The 18,105-nt window shown below is 34.4% G+C and overlaps 1 protein-coding gene across 1 annotated transcript in view; it reads left to right on the plus strand.

Moving 5' to 3' along the window:
• The window catches only part of DYNC2H1 (dynein cytoplasmic 2 heavy chain 1), a 384,236-nt gene extending 371,811 nt beyond the window's left edge, over positions 1-12,425 (plus strand). Inside the window, exons 88-89 of the mRNA XM_060105577.1 lie at positions 2,183-2,299; positions 12,000-12,425. Coding sequence (XP_059961560.1) covers positions 2,183-2,299; positions 12,000-12,158 — 276 coding nt within the window. The 3' untranslated portion in view covers positions 12,159-12,425. The remainder of the gene's footprint in view (positions 1-2,182; positions 2,300-11,999) is intronic.
• Positions 12,426-18,105: the final 5,680 nt, after the last annotated feature.

Raw genomic sequence — 18,105 nt, forward strand, 5'->3', positions numbered from 1 at the left:
AAATGTCTAGAAATTCGAATATGGATTAGATTAAATGAACAGTAATAGCTAATACTTATTGAGCACTTGCTCTATATCAGGCAATTTTCCAAGTATTTAAAAATAATGTTAGAGGGGATTTCTTATTTCCTGCTCCTGTCATTTTTTTCTGCGTGGAGGAATATTTACTAAGGTTCATACTCCTATACACTCTCTGCCTTCTACCTGACTCCTTCCTTTCCAGGAAAGGTATCAGATAAAGGTGTTTATCTGACTGTGAGTTTGAGTCAGAAACCCAGGGCTGAATACTGTGCCTTCCTGTGCTTTTCTTTTGGGTGTACACATTCTGCTCTGCCCCTTCAAGGCAGTCTCTGCACCTGGTGCAGCTGGCTCCTTAGCCTAGTACTGTCATAACTAGAAGTTAAGCCTTCCAAATTCTTGTATTTAGTGTTGATATTAGCAAGTCCATTTGCCTGGAGACCTGTTATATCCTCCAAACTATCTTTTTCAGTAATAAAGGTAATATTTTGGGCCTACCTGCTTTTTCACCTTCCATTGATTCAGAATTCCAGATGGAACAAGGGTACCATTTGTTGATACTACTCCAATCCCTGATATATTATCATTTTATTATATAAACAATAAGGTATTGCTTTTTGAAGTTCTTATGTTTTCATTTTTTTTACTTTACATTCCAAAGTAGGGGAATGATAGAGGGTATAGAGAGAAAAGGACAGATTTAGAAGATTTTATTGGAAGTGACTGGACTTGATAATTGATGTCATGTGGGCAGTTCAGGAGAAGGAACCAAGAATGTCTCCCAGGTGTCTGATTAAGCAACTACATGGTCAGTAGTGCCAATTACTGAAATAGGCTCCAGAGAATAGTATTTCTCACCCCTCCTACCCCCTGGTTAGAAGAGGAAAATGATGAGTTTATATCTGTGTATGCATATTACATAGTCAAATTGTGACACTATCAGTGGGGACTACTTTTACGAATTTCTATAAAGACCAATTGAGTGCAAAACTCAATGAAATTTCTAGAAGAGACCTTAGAAGAATTATCTTGCAGAGATTTTCTAGCACTGAAATTAGCAAGTACTCTTTAAATTTTAATTTACATTTCTTCAAGGCAATACTTCAGCAACCCTGAAGTGGCCTGTATAACATCACATTAGTGGTATAGTAGAAAGAATATTGAACTTAGGAATTCAATAATTCTATTTTTATCCCAGCTCTTTCACTGACAAACAAGTTGCTTATCTTTTCATGGTAAAGAACCCTACTATAAATTTAGCTAATCAGAACTATTTGTCAAGGCATACTCTACTAGTTCCTCCTCATCCCTAAACCATTCTCTAGTTATAACTGAAAATGATTTCAACACTTCCAACTTAAAGTGTTCCCTTGACTCTAAAATTATATAGTATGTTAACTTAAAAGGTACTATACAATATTTATAAGATTGTTTACATTTTCTATCAAGTTTAAATTCTGGGACTATAGATGGGTGTCTGAATGCAAAATGCAGACTCTACGTTTGTTGCCTTTAGATAAACTCAGGGTAGATTAACACTACAGAAATGAAAAGAGTGAACACTTTTAAAGAAGAAATATGAAACTAATATTACCAAAATAATTATATTTTCATTTTTATAATTTTATAAATTTACACTAAGGTTAATTTAGAGTAAGAGATTAACTCTTTCTCCTTTTTTATTCTTCTTTCAGCTCTGCATGACATGTCAAGAATTTTTTCATTAACCTTTCCAAATTTTGTTCTGTTCTTTAGAAAATGATGTTGGAATTCCAGGCAGGGAGCACATGTTCTTTTTCTCTAGTATGCTTTTCTTTCCCCTTCCTGGAAAAAGAGTAACTTTTTGGCTTTTGTCATTATATGTCTATTAATCTAATGCCAAGGCATATGCAATTATATAACTGATGACATTTGTAAGTCTTTTTTTTCCAAAATATTTGCTAAAATTGAGGATTCAGCCTAAAGGGAGCTCACAGTGAACATTGGTTCAGGTCTTCACCTTCATTATTCTCAAACAAAATACCGTGATCTTTGTTTTCACATTGTTTGGAATGAATAGTCACAATGGAAATTGTTGCCTTTCTTCTGAAGATACACTATATAGTGACTCCTGCCGTTTCAGCCTTTAATACATATTTTAATGGTTTATATGTTTCTATGACAGATCAGTGGCTTATTACTGGAGGGATGCAGTTTTGATGGAAATCGACTTTCTGAAAATCAGCATGATTCTCCTAGTGTATCATCAGTTCTGCCTTGTTTTATGGGCTGGATTCCACAGGTAATACATTTTTAACAGGAACAAGTTTTAATGTAATCAATTTATTTTTAGATTTTATCTTTTCAATAAGATATAATTGGCCTATGAATTTTTCATTTACTTTCTAAACTTACCTGCATTTGAACAAATTTACAGTCAAAATATTGTGTCCTTTATAATTTTTAAGATGTACAGGACATTTTAAAAGCTTCATTTTGTTATGGAAAGAATAACATTATAGTTTTTAATTTCTAAATAAGTTATAGTCTAATAAGAAAAAAGCCTTAAATGGTAATCTGAACTACCACATATTGTGTTCCTATTATTTTCAGCAGTGTGCTAAATGTTTTATATACTTTACCTTACATACTTTTCTGAGTAGCCCTGCAAGGTAGATATTATTATTCCTATTTTCAAATGAGGAAATGTGTGTTCACATAAGTTAAATGACTTCCCTGTAGCTTGGCATGCAGAAATCGAAAGCATCAAGATGTTAATACACATCTAATACCATGTCACTATCTGCTGATTGGCAGATGAAGAAAACTGTCTTGACAAAAGCTTATTTGGTTAACATTTTCCCTTTTAAAACCTTAATTTTTAAAAAATAAATTTATTTATTTTTGGCTGCATTGGGTCTTCGTTGCTGCACACGGGCTTTTCTCTAGTTGTGTCTAGTGGGGGCTACTCTTCATTGCGGTGCACAGGCTTCTCATTGCAGTGGCTTCTCTTGTTGTGGAGCACGGGCTCTAGGCACGCAGGTTTCAGTAGTTGTGGCACGTGGGCTCTAGAGCGCAGGCTCAGTAGTTGTGACGCACAGGCATAGCTGCTCCACGGCATGTGGAATCTTCCCAGACCAGGGCTCGAACCCGTGTCCCCTGCATTGGCAGGCGGATTCTTAACCACTGCGCCATCAGGGAAGTACAAAACCTTCAGTGTTTGAAAGAACTTTCAACAATGGAACTTGAGGGATATTTGCCTTTAAAATAAGACGTAGTTGTAGATGAAACACATAACTTTTACTAAATGTAAGTAAGAATACATGTGAATAAACTTTAAAGTTTTGATTCTGTATCTAATCACCAACAAACTATTTCATATACTGCTTACTACAAGAAAAATGAGTTTTGTAGTTGTGAAATACTTCATTGAATTTTCCAATTATTATAATTCTTTTTGTAAAATAGAAAAATCCAAAGCATCAGAATATTTATTTTAAAATAAAAACTAATAAAGCTATAATTAACAGTTATTGCTCAGAGAGCTATAAGAGCATCCTCTGACCTAAAGGAACATACATTTCTGTGAAACTCACCATTTCTACCCCTCATATAAGCTTCATTTTCTCTAGTAGTAGAGTGACAGTGAAGGGAGAAGAAGTTGAAATCATCTTTATTTTATTTCTCTCTGGCTATTGATTCATGTAAGAAATTTGTATGTCAAAAAGTTGGTAAATTATGGATTACACACATTAGGTGTGTGGGCCAGATCGAAAGTTCTATACAAAAGTTAAGGTTAAAATTTGCTGAGGGTTATAACCATAATATATAAAGTTGTATATGATGACAGAGGTGAATTCAGATGAATCCAAATTATGAGAAGTGTTACTTCTCTGGCAAACAAAATTAAAAGCCATATAATGACCTTGATGGAGGGGGGGAAGGTAGGACATGTATAAAATGATTCACTTAAGGAGAAACCCCAGCAATAAAAATAGAGCATGGAGAATGAGTAGGCATAAATGCAAAATAGAGTGACCTAGAGCAATACCCACATAATTGACCACAAACTGAATGCAAATCAGGAATGCAATGTGGTTATGAACAGAAGCCAATCTGTTAACTGGGTTGTATGAAAAGCAACATAACATTATAAGTATTGGAATTTATCCCTCCACAATATTTTACTTTGAGTATCATTTCTATCCAGTTTTGTTTACCACACTTTAAAAAATCAAGATTGGAAAAGCTAAAAGTAATTTAATTTGAAAAATATCTCATGTAAAGAGAGGTAAAATGAAGTGGAATATTTAGCCAATAAAAGAGATGGCTGAAAGATAATATGAATTTATTATTTTTATAAAAGAGATTTCCCCAAAGGCTTTTGCACTTTTTCCTGCCATGTAATGGAAGGATTTAAGACAGTTCCCCACCTCTTTTTTCCCCCTCCTTCCTTTACAGTGAGCATCTTCTTTCCATATAATCTTACTGCTTTGACTGCCTCTCCTAGATCAGCTAAGAAGGAGAGCATATGAGGTATATTGCTAAATGTTTCAGGACATGAAATTTTGGAGTCCAGCAGTCTAAATGCCACTCCCAGCTCCCAAATTTATGAGCTGGGTGATTTGGGGCAAATTACCTAATCTCATTGAGCCAGTTTCCTCATTTGAAAGTGGAGATAATGATGTTTCTATAGGACCATGTTGAGGGATAAATAAGGTCCTGTGTCTGTGAAGTACCTAGCAGGGCATCATACACGGTAAGTCTAATTTATCCTGATGCCAACACTTTTAAATGTTTTTTATAATAGTATAATAATTAACTTATTTCATATGGTGCTTTATAGTGTACTAAGTGCTTTCAATCATCATTAGATAATTAAGTTCCTATGTACCATATTCTGAACCCTGGGATAATAAAAATAAACAAATCTCTTCCATCAGAGTCTTCTGTTGAGTAGAGGAGCAAACGGGTAAAGAAACTATTACAGTTCAGAGTTACAGAAGTACAATTATGGAGGTTTACATGAAGTGCTTTGGCAAATGAAGGAGACCTCAGCTCTATCTTGTATAAGCAGATGAGGGAAAGTCAGATGACCTCACAGGGAGAGGAAGCAGCTTCTCAGGACTGTAGTCACAGTAGAAGTAAGAAAAGTTCAAGGACAAATTCAAAAGTGGTAGGGGCAAGGCATTCCATATAGAAGGGGAAGTATATTTAAATGCATGGAGATACGAAAAGAATTTAGGTTACTTTGGGAACTGAAAGTATAGTATATCTGGAATGTACTGGAATGGTTCAAATGAAGAGTGGTAAGGGATGTGGTCAGAAAGGAAGACTAAGACCAAGTGCAACAAGCCATGGAGCCATGCCAAGGAGTTTAGACTATCTTATGATCATAGAAAGCCATTGAGAGCTTAGAACACGTGTGTTGTAAGATCAGATCTGTAGTTTTAGAAAAACAGTCTAGCACTGAGAGAATTGAGGATTGGCATAGGGTGAAATACAATCACACTTACCTTTCATTGCAGTCCTCTGAGTATGGTATAGTAGTTTTTCTCTCTGTTTTGCTGAGGAAGAAACCATGAATCTGGTAAATAGAATGATTTGTTATGGGTCCCCCAGTAGTAGCACTAGTGTTTGAACAATAGCAATGAGCATTTATTTGTATTGATTATGTGCCAAGCACTGTACAAACTGTTTAGAATACAAGATATTTAGGCCTTCCAAAAGCATTTGAAATAGGAATTATCATCTCCATTGTAATCTAAGAAAATGGAAGTTTAAAAGATTGTATAACTTGACCAAGATAAAGATAACATAGATAATAGGCAAGCAACTAAGTTTCAAATCCAGGTTATCTCTCTTAAATCTTAGGCCTAATACTGAGCCAACCTAACAGTATAAACCAGAGTTTGGAAAACTACAGGCAACAGGCCAAATCCAGTATGCTGCCTGTTTTTGTACAGCCCACAGTCATGTGAGCATGAATGACTTTTACATTTTTAAATAGATGAAAAACTTAGAAGGATAGTACAGGGTTGGCCAAAAAGTTCGTTCGGGTTTTCCTGTAAGATGTTACAGAAAAACCCGAACGAACTTTTTGGCCAGCCAATATTTTATGACGTGAAAATTATCTGAAATTCAAATTCCAGTGTCCATAAAGAAAGTTTTGTTTGGAAAACAGCTATGTCCATTTATGTAGATGCTTTCAGACTACTACAGCAGAGTTGAGGATATAGTTGTATCCAAGACCATATAGCCCATAAAATATTTACTATCTGACTTCTTACAGAAAAGTTTGCTGACTCTGTATAAACTATCAAACTCTTCAACTTCTGCTTGAGTTAAGCACTATTTTTGTTCAAGAAATCATTTTTTTAGGGCAACTATAGCTGTTTTTAATAAGTTTTACAGAATTTAGTGGGGGGCATCAGTATTTTAATGCATTCTTACCAAGAGGGAAGGAACCAGCATAAAATCGAAGGCAGCATCAACATCAATTTATATAAACAAGTAAAAAGAATTACTTTTGCCACTTACTCTTACAGCTACTTTATTGCAGAAAGTTCAGAATCCTTTGATAAGCTTAGAATAAATAATGGAGTTCAGAACTTTGGTGACTAATTCCTTTTAGGCCAGAAGAAGGTTTTTCCACAAATTATTTTGATAATATTATCTGACCTGTAAAAGTCCTGAATAGCTTTATTTCAGCAGAAACATGCCGGACAACTCAGACACTAGGAGGTACGTAGAACCTACATTTTTTTAAAGAGCATTTTAGGTTGCAGAAGACTGAAGAACTTTGAGATTTTTTTAATATGTGGTAATACTTAACAAAGGATATGAACAACAAATTCTAAGGCTTTTATTGAGGGGAGGGGGAGGTTTACCATTGCTTCTATTATAAATGTAATGTACTTTGCCAGTTAACAAAATTAGAATTATGAATGCTCAAGAATTAAAAGGAAGTAAAATGCTGGTGCTAATGTTTTCCTAGTGTGTCTGTTTACCATTATCTATGTGCAGGAAGTTAATATACCTACACTCACACTGTTCATTTATGCGTTCATTCATTCATGATGCAGACTCTTAAGGTTCTTCAAGTTCCAGTTCAGTTCTAGGGGTTAAATTATATAGGTACAATAAGATTTCCCTAGAGAATTTTACCCAAAAAAGCATTTACTTTCTCCAAAGAACTTCCTAAAAAGTGTTTGACACTACATTATTCCATAATGGTTCTCTGAAAAATTGTTCAGTAAACAGATTTAAATTTGGAAATTCATGATGTATTTGAGGATATTAAAAACTCTAAGAATTCCCCAAATTTACTTAACACGCAACCCTGTTCATGCACCTACACCCCACCCTCCATCTGGATCTATGTTCTACATAACATAGTTTGGGAAACACTACTTTATGAGGTAGATCAGTCTTAGATAATGTCCTGTTCTGACATTCCACAGGAAGTCAGTTTGCCTTTGTTCTATTTTTCCAATAAAGAGTGTTACTTCGGGTTTATCAGCCCCACAGTAACATAGAAACCCTGGACCAGCCTGAACCCCTCAGGCCTACACCTTCCAACAGTTGCCACAACTGACAGTACAACTTCAGAAACAATTTCATTCTCAGGGAAATTCTGACTATATAATGATTACACAGGCCACTCACAGTAACAGTCTTTACGTTAAAGTATTTTCACCATATATATGAAATGATATATGCTGAAAACTCTGCCTTGTATACACTCTGGTTTAAATATAATAAATATTTAATTAATGTCTTTTCTATGTGACAGTTTTTTTTCTTAAGAACTTACTATGAGAGCAATGTTGTTAGCATTGTATTATTGAAAACTAGAGGGAAGTATTTCTCTACCAAACTAGAGTAGCTAGACATTCTTGACAGAAGAAAGTCTTTCAAAATATTCACTGTTGGCAGGTTGTTTTGTTTCCTGTTTTGAGATAGTTATTTTTTCCAGGGTTGCTTTACTAATAATGCCACTTTTACATACATGAAACCTCTGATGTCCTAACATCTTCTTTTCTAAAAAAAAGTAACTGTTCACTGACTTGGTTCATAAACATTCAGAAAGCATATGTTAGAATAAGTTAGTTGGACTTTATGCATAAATATATTTCTGATGAGAAAAATATTTTGGTTTGCCCTCGTGTGTTTTATTATAATGAAATTTGAGTTGATATCATCAAATAGTTAACATAATTAACCTGGATAATTTGGGGCTTTTTTGTTTTCTGGTATTATTTTATTTTGTTATTTTCATTGGTTTGATGGCTAAGTGATACCAAATATCACCATTTGCCTTTGTAAATGTCTTCTTTCACATATTAGCATATTGCCTTCTATTTGTAGTACACGTATACTTTTAAGCCACTTTCCCTGGGGCATGGGCATGAGCATGAGTAATCATAATATATAGATTTTTAATTATTTAATTTTAATAATGTCAAACTAATTTGTTTACATATAATATGAATTATTTGCAGTTTCCTAATATATCTCTTTTTTGCATTAACTGAGCACTTAGTGTATTTATTAGTAGTTATTAATAAAATTTTAGTTTCATCCAAATATTTTAGCCCAGCAGGGTCTGTGCTTTGTCTGTTAAGATAAACATATTAAAGAGGGAAATGTGGCAAAAGAATTTAATTCAGTTAAACATTATAAAGTTTCTGTCTGCATAAGGTATTGTGTTAAGTGTGAGAATGCCCAAGTATTTAGCTCTATTACTTTGATCATTTATTTATTAGTGACATAAGGGCAAGTCCATTTAACTTTTTTTACAGGAGATTGTAACATTTACTGTTTATGAGATTTTAAGCAATGACAAGTAAAATTTTAAGAAGCAACTGTGGTACTTCGCTTTTAAAACACTATACGTTTTGCTGGAAAGATTTGTACCCTCACTTTAAAACAAACAAAAAGCCTACAACCAAAAGCAAGTTTGGAAGGGTTTGGAAATATATACAAAAACTGGTAAATTGATAGTGAATATGCAAAGAATCAACTTTGCATTACTCTTAAATTCCTAATTTAAAGAGAAAATTGCTTGGCATTAAAATGAAGAGATATAGAGAAAATCTTCTGAATAGAAAGGAATAGCATTATAAAACATTTCAATGTGGTGTTTTCATCTTTGACCATAGAAGTTATGGGAAAGAAAGCAAATATAGGGTGGCAGAGGAAGATAATTTAAGACCTTTTCTAGGATTATAGACATTCATAGGTTCAGATCATTTCAGTTCAACAAATATGTAATGTTTGTCTGCTCTTTGCTGAAGAATTTAAAGGCAATACCAAAAGAAAGCCTACACTAGGTTATTAATTTTCGGAATGGCTAAGGAGTTATGAAAATTACAGGAATTTTTGAATCCTAAAGCTTTGCCATATAAACAGAATTGGAGAAGAGGGAAGAGATTAGGCAGTGACTAATAATTGTTGAAAATTCTCTTTACTCCAAATTCTGTATTTTTCTGAGGCCCAACTCAGGATTCATTTTCTCCATTAATCCTTGTTAGGTTAACATATCCCAGAGTAGTAGTTTATTTTGATTTTCTTTAAAATACTCATTTTGCCAAAAATTATATTCTAAATATTTGATGTGTATGTTGTTTCTTAAACTAAATTTTAAGCTTCAAAGAAGATTATTATTTTCTCTATTTGGATATATATTGAAATGCTTTGCTTTTATAATTCTAGGTACAATATTAGCACATAAATGCTGTTAAATGAATGGATGAGTAACTGACAGAATCATCATTACAAACATAGAGGAAAATTAGAAACATTCAGGGCAGACAGTCTTCTTATCTATTTGGGTAATGATTCTTCATAAAGAATGAATTTTCTCATATGTCAATCAGGTTACAATTTAGGAATTTTAGAAATGAATGAGTTTTCAAAGGGACTTAACTGTTTTATATCAAGGACTTAGAAAAGTTAGAATATTATTTTCGTGTTGGTGGGGTAGAGAAAAGGATTGGAAAAGATAATCAAAATTCCATATAATGCCCACTTAGACTTAAAAATAGAATGCTTTAAATTTCTTCATGAAGGAAAAAATATTTTTATTTCTCTCTATCCTAGCACCATCCATGACCTGTAGTAGATGGTAAAAAGCTGGGACTTTTTTTTTCTAATTGATTTGAGAATTAGTAGGAATTAAAGACAAGTTATGCATATGTAGTCCTTATGTGAATAAATCATGCTTTGTATTTGAACTCCTTAATAATACATCATTGGATTCACCCAATGTCCCATTAGGTGGACCAGTGTTGTTTATGTTCCTTTTATGATAGGGAAACAGATGCTCAGAGAGTAATCTACTCTCTAGGGTCAGGAGCTCCTAAACAAGCTAATGCCAATTTTTTTTTTTCAATTGTACTACCTATGGCAACTTTGCCACTTGCTTAACTAGGTTACCATGATAAATTCTTCATGGGTTTCTGATTTGTCACTTGTAAAATTCTAGAATGAGTCTAACTTTTCTCTTAAGTTTCATTCTAACTCTAAAAACTAATCCATTAGTTGAATAAAATTAAATAAATTCAATAAAAACATGAATCCTAAATTTGAATTGGAATTACTATTATGAACTTCTGATGTTTTTTTTTTTAAAAAATACATATTTCTAAGCTTCAGTCACCTGAAGAATCCTAGAAGGAGAATGATAGATCATTCCTAGCACCCAGATTATGATCTCTAGTACCATTTCTCATTAAAGGAACCAAGGATCCTCAGAGTAATGACTAATTTTTGATTTCTGGGACAGCAAATATACAAGATGAACTTACAATATCTTTACATACTAGAAGGTAAGAAAGCTACTGAAGACTACTAGGGACATATCAAAACAAAAACAAAAACCCTCAGGAGCCAGCCTAATGAGTTCCCACTGCACAAAGATTGACATTTTGGACACCAATAAGATAGTAATTGCATTGCATTGAAGCACATTGAACATGTTTAAATCCACCAGTTCATAATGATACTTAAAAAAATAGAGGGTGCTCATTGATCACCTTTACAGTATGCTAGGGAAAAAATGCATTATTTTAAAAGCATGTAAATAAAGGGAAACTAGATAGCATTTATTCCAGCCTTTCCTATATGAACTGTACCTCATGGTAATCAAATGATTGATAACTGGAAGTTCCTCTTTATAGATTTGTTTCTGCCTGGAAATGAAGGGATGTAGAATTAGATGATCATTTTGTAATCTTAAATATAAATAATGATCATCAATGGCTCCTAATAGCTAAAAAGAGAGACACCCAGACTTTATATGCCTCTTGATTGAAGTATACACTACTACCTATGCAGTGTTTTTACCAGAAATTGAATCTGAATCTGAACTTACCTCCAGACCCACTTTACAAGAATACAGGGAACAGAAGAACATGACACTATGGAAATGTAGCCAACAAAAGTCAGAATGTGGGAAACTCTTTGGTATAGTTCTTTAGCAAACAAATTACAAGGAATAAAGGAGAAAAAATAAATTTAGGAGAATTAGGAGACATAACAAACCTCAAAGTGTGGGCTCTATTTGAATTGTGGTTCTTACAAAAAATATCTTTTAAAAATTGTGGGATAATGGAATAATGGGTATAAGATGATATTAAGGAATTATTGTTAATATTTTTATGTGATATAGTATTTTGATTATATTTTTATATTTGATTTATAGACATATATTTAAATACATATAGATGAAATTTTATAATGTGTAGGATTTGATTCAAAATGCTCTATTATTTGGGGCTGGGAGAGGTTACAAATGAAATACAGTTGGCCATGAGCTGATAATTGTTGCTGTTGAATGATGTGGTTTATCCTAGTCTTTATTTAAAACATTTCATAATAAAATGTTAAATATATTTTATTATTTGGGAAGATTTTGTGTTTGTATTTGGTTATCTAATGATCTGTTGCAACACAGTATATTGCTGTATTTTAAAACAAAATTAATTCTTTTTAAACAGGGCGCATATGGTCCATATTCCCCTGATGAGTGCATATCTTTGCCCGTTTACACGAGTGCTGAAAGGGATCGTGTGGTGATCAATATTGACATTCCATGTGGGGGCAGCCAAGACCAGTGGATTCAGTGTGGAGCAGCTCTATTTCTCAAAAATCAGTAGAACCTAATGACAATAAAAGCTGTCTTAGCCAAAAGAAACATTTATTATTTAAGCTTTAAATAAAATATGTGGTCAGTCCACATTTGAAGTGTTAGTTCAAAATATTAGCATGTAGTTGTCCTGTGTCGTTTATCTCATTGTGTTTTTATTTTAATGGGTAATGACAGCACCCTGTACCTTTTAAAGTAATAACTTAATGGAGTCAATGTTAAAATAGCATATTCCCTATATAATATTAAGTATTTCTGTGAGGCAGTTCACTTTTCTAGTGGCTCAAAAATTTAATGTTTTAGCTAAGAGTTTTTAAATAGTGTATTTAAGGAATCAGTAATAAATATTTTGGCTATTATTTCTGTATCATCATTATTTAATAAAATATAAGATATTATTAACGTTTCATTCTTCCATGGTTTTATATATATATATACATATATGTATATATATAATGTCTTTAAACATTGAAGGAAGTATTATATTTTAGTTAAAATATACAGTATCTCAAAGTAATGCAAAAGAAATGGGAAATAATAGCACAGAAACTAGGATAAGAATTTTACAAAAAGAATAATTAAATGATGAAAAGGTTATAATTTCTCATGGGTATGGCTTTCCCATGTGTTTCTATGAAACAGTAAAATTCCACAATGGCTGAAAGCTTAAATAAACAGCTAGAAAAGGGAAAAGCAGGGAGGAGTATTCAGGGAAGGTGTTTGTGGGCCATTTCTGGAAATGTCACACATCATTTATGTTTATATTCCATTAGAGAGAACTTAATCACATGGCTACACCTAATTTCTAGGGTGGTGGGAAATAGAGCCTAGCTGGGTGCTCATAGAAGGGAAGACTAGAGAGGCTAGCTAGCTCTCCTTGCCACATCCCCATGCAGAGGGGAAAGCTCATTCCTCAAATGCCTCCAGGACAAAGGCATAAAATGACTGAAAACTAGTAAAGACATGTATGGCCTTTAATTGGTCTTCTGGCTCCAAACCTTGTGCTTATGAATTATAGTACTTACAGAAAATAACATGATCCAGACATTAGCCAGATCCCAGTAATACAAGGATGAATAACATACTGTCTCTGGTCTTGAGAGATTTAAGAGCTGATAAGACAGTGAAAGGTAAAAATAATATCACTGTAAATTCTGTGATATTAATATCGCTATACAAGCTTTTCTTTTGGTTACTATTTTTTTATTGAGTATATAATACATAAAAAGAAAAAAATATATATAGAAAAGAATTACAGTACAGTGAAATCCGTTATATGGCACACCAGCAAAGGGCTATAGAATTCCAGAGGATGGTGTAACTAATTCTACTTGCTATATGTGTTGTTTAATCAAAGCTTGGCTAATTAACTTTTTCTTTCTTTCTCTTTCTTCTTTTTTTTTTTTCTTGGAAAACTTACTTTGAAAATTTGTTACAAAGGATAACAAACATTTATTGGTCTTCCAAAATGAACAAATATTAACATGCTGTGGTGTTTAGATTTTTTCAAGAAATTTTAAAATTTTTAAATAATTTCAAAACCAGTTGAAGCCCTCATGTTCCCTTCTGCAGCCCCATTTTCACCTTTACCATTTCAGAGGCACCCACTAACTTGTATTTGTTGTGTACACAGGCCATTAGTATTATGGCAAAATGTTTGACCAAAAACAATATAGGAGAGTTTTTTTTCAATCAGTGGGAACTCCAAGGAAACTACCTAAAACTTCAGAAGAACACACTATCTGAGATTCTCAATCAGTAGAAGCAACAAACAATAGTTTTAGATTCCCAGGGCCCACAGATGGTGGAATGGCCCAATCAGGACAGGGATTTTCAAAATAAAAACCTCAGCAAACCAAGAATAGAAGGGAACTTTTCATGGATGGTGGATATCTAGGAACAAAAACCTATAACAAACATCATTCTTAATGGGGAAACAGAAGCATTCTCTGCTTATCACTTCTATTCAACACTGTTTAGAGATCCTAACCATCACAGAATGACAAGAAAAACAAAAACAAAAGCAAATAAGAGAAAAATATGTTCAGGAGGAAGACATTAGTATTCCCTCCCTCCCTCCCTCCCATCAGCCCTTTGTTCATCTTTAATGTTTGCAATCTTTAACACATGCACATACAAAAATAAAAGTTTGAGAGCAGAAACTGTTAGCTTAACTGTGTTAAGCATTTCTCCAGAATTCTTTGGAGGTTTTATTTTTTATTCTGAGAATTTCTGCTGTAACTGCTTATTCTTTATTCATTTAATTTTTTTTTTTTTTTTTTTTTTTTTTTTTTTTGTGGTATGTGGGCCTCTCACTGTTGTGGCCTCTCCCGTTGCGGAGCACAGGCTCCAGACACGCAGGCTCAGCAGCCATTTCTCATGGGCCCAGCTGCTCCGTGGCATGTGGGATCTTCCCAGACCGGGGCACGAACCCGTGTCCCCTGCATCAGCAGGTGGACTCTCAACCACTGTGCCACCAGGGAAGCCCTCTGCTGTAACTTCTGAAAGAGAGGTGGAGACTGTTGTAAGCAAACAGAAATGACAAGATCACTCCAGACACTTGAAACAGCTTTTTCCATTCGACTTCCATTCACTCATTTCCATTTGTCAAAATAAAGTATGGATGAGTTATCACTTCCCACCTATCTCCTCAGAAAAGCATGAATACAAAGGAGTCCGACCAGTAAGGCAACTCCAGAGCACATCCAGGGCAAGACTGCAGTGGGCCCTGGGGACACGCAGGAAAAATAGACAATGAAGTATATTAGACTCAAAATCAGCCATCTTATCCCTTGTTTTTGGCCCTCTTACACATTAAGCATCTTGAGAGCAGGATGTGTACTTTTCATGCTTTTATTTCTGGTATTTGTTTACATTGGAGCTCAATAGATATTTGTTGAATCAATGACTAAAACTGCTTTCAGATGACTTAATCATTGGATTTGTCTCCAAATTATTTTAGACTGTTCCCAAAATCAAATCCACACTCAAAGAATGTGTATTTCCCATTATTAAGGATAGTTGAAGACTACCCAAGGGTCCTTAAGGAAATCTGAAAGAGAAGTTCCAAAAATATCAGAACAAGGGTAGCCTCATTTTTCCTATGTGATAATCATGAAGAAGACACTACTTTGGATGTGTAGTCTTAAATCAAAATTTTTTGGAAATGAAAAAGATGATAGAGACTTGCTGGAGTTTTGTTTATGTTGTTTTACTTTTGCTTTGTAGTCCTACCTTCCTAAATGCTTTACTATTCCTTGTGAACTTGAGATTTTCAACTTAACATTGCAGCTAGGAGGAAAATTAATTATCAAAGTTTCATGAGTGAGGTGGATTTTATGATGGACACCAGAGAATCTATGCTGTAACGAGTAGAGGTAAACCTGTCAGGGTCCAAAAGCTCAAACCAGTTCTCCTCCTCAATTTATCTGAAGCCCTTCCAAATGTTAATACTGCAAATCTCTCACTGAAGAAATGAACATTCTCAAATAGTTAAATCATTGGTAGAAGCACAGGAAAAATAAACCCAAGCTGAGGGAAAAAAAAAGCCTGTTGAGAATAAATGTCTCTACCTGTGTTAATATTTTCCATACATGTAGACATAGCAATCAGCATTTTCTTTTTTAAAAAAAGAAAAGGGAAAAACAAGTATCAACCAAAGTACTGTGTGGTAAGTCTCATTACTTCTGATTATTCTGTGCCTAATCTATCCTTCCCCCCTCCTTTCCAGTTCCTAAGAACCATTTCAAAAGCAATTAAATCAATAGAAACTTAATAAGGTAAAAGCAGAGAGAAGAAGGTGGATGGACATATGATATTTGATATCTCCTTGTTTTAGAAGTGGACTACTTATTGGTTAGCAAAGTAAGGGTAAAGAACAAAGCATAAAGTTTGTGTTTTATGGAAAGCTCACAAGGCAATGAAGATACCAATTTAAACCACACAAAAAATAATGGAATCAGATAATAGCCTAAATAAAAATTTTGAATTTTTATTAAAGTCAATGACACCCATGTGATTTGGAAGCTAGCTTTATTTCTATTTGAAATAGCAAATGGTTATTCAAATAGGAATTTGTTTGAACAGATCTAGTTCTGCTGTAGTAGTTATATCCTTAACAATGCTGCAGCTGCTAACTGGTTTGTAATTTTAAGCACAACTCTTTTCACATTAGAAACTGCTACTTATCATTCTCCCCTATTGCCAGGATAATATAATGTTTAACTTGATACTCAGAATAAAAACTACAATTCCGAGCTTCCTTGGTGGTGCAGTGGTTGGGAGTCCGCCTGCCGATGCAGGGAACACGGGTTCGTGGCCCGGTCTGGGAAGATCCCACGTGCCGCGGAGTGGCTGGGCCCGTGAGCCATGGCCACTGAGCCTGCGCGTCCAGAGCCTGTGCTCTGCAACGGGAGAGGCCACAGCAGTGAGAGGCCCGCGTACCGCAAAAAAAAAAAACAAAAACAAAAAACAAACAAAAAAAACCCCCTACAATTCCTCGTTTCCCTCATATACAAATATAGCCATGTGACTCACTTCTGGCCAAAAGATTGTGAATGCAAATATCATATGGCAGCTTCCAGGAGCCCTCCTTATAGGACATGATCAATATGTCATTTTTCCTCTTCATCTCCTCCTCTCTTCTGCCTGGCACAGGGACACTACCATCTTGAGACGTGTTTATGGCCATAAAGGGCAGAGCAACAACATGGAAGGAACCTGGTTCTCTTGTTGGAGCATAGATGCCACCCATGAACCATTTAACTCTGACTTCATTTACTTCATTTATACAAGAGAGATTACAAGCCCTAGATGGGATATAAAAAAGCCACTTGGCCAGTGGTATGGACAGCTAGAACGGGACTGACTGCCCTCAGACAGTCCCTCCAAAGACAAGGACTAGACTCAGATATTCAAACTGAACTGAGAACCTTGAGCTGGAATCACTTACAATCTGTCATCTCCGACTGAGGCAGATCCCACCTGGGTGGGCAACAGCTGTAAACAAAACTGTCTTTCCAGAGACACCAGGGGTACTTTTGGGACTACACTCCTTATGTGGAATTCAGGCATTAACCTGCCTCTCTCTCAAAAGCACTTGTACCTTTGACCACTTTTTGGGTGGCCATAGGAGAACTGCAAGTATATAAAGAAGCACCACCAGTAGGTAATTTATTCCTCAGACAATTGCAGCCCTTTTTCCAAAATGAGTCTACCTTTGGTTACTTGGTGTAGGGTAACTGCTTCATTATATATGCTCCTTGTGGACAGTTTTTCCTGTAAGGGGAATCATCCAATTAAATAAGGTGGTAGGAAATGTGTTCTTGACTTCAGCTGTAGTGATCAATGACATCATCTCGGCCCTAGAAGGCATTCAGATCAGCCTCAACTCACCGTCCAATGGTGGTTTATCTCTGGAATAAATTCTATCTGGTTATTAATTACATGATAATTAAAAAAGAAATGCTTGTAATGGTAGTAAAAAATATAAAATATACAGTGTAATTTTTTAAAGATGTTTTTGATGACCATTTTTTAAGGTCTTTTTTACAATATTGTTTCTTTTTTATGTTTTGGCTTTTTGGCCACAAAGCATGTGGGATCCTAGCTCCGCAACCAGAGATCAAACCCACACCCCCCGCATTGGAAGGCAAAGTCTCAACCACTGGACCACCAGGGATGTCCCCAGTGTAATTTAATGTGTAAATATATATATATATATATATATATATATATATATATATATATATATATATATATATATATATATATGGCATATCTCTAATTTAAGAGGGAGAGATTTAAAAATATTAAATGATGATTATCTCTGAGTAGAATGATGAATGATAGGTAACTTTTGCTTTACACTGGGTATATTTTTACATTTTTCAAATGTTCTGCGAATGTATTACTTTAATAATTAAAGCAAAATACTAGTTTTGTTTAATTAAAGGAAA

Source organism: Mesoplodon densirostris, chromosome 7 (assembly GCF_025265405.1).
Source record: "Mesoplodon densirostris isolate mMesDen1 chromosome 7, mMesDen1 primary haplotype, whole genome shotgun sequence".
Taxonomy (NCBI): Eukaryota; Metazoa; Chordata; class Mammalia; order Artiodactyla; family Ziphiidae; genus Mesoplodon; species Mesoplodon densirostris.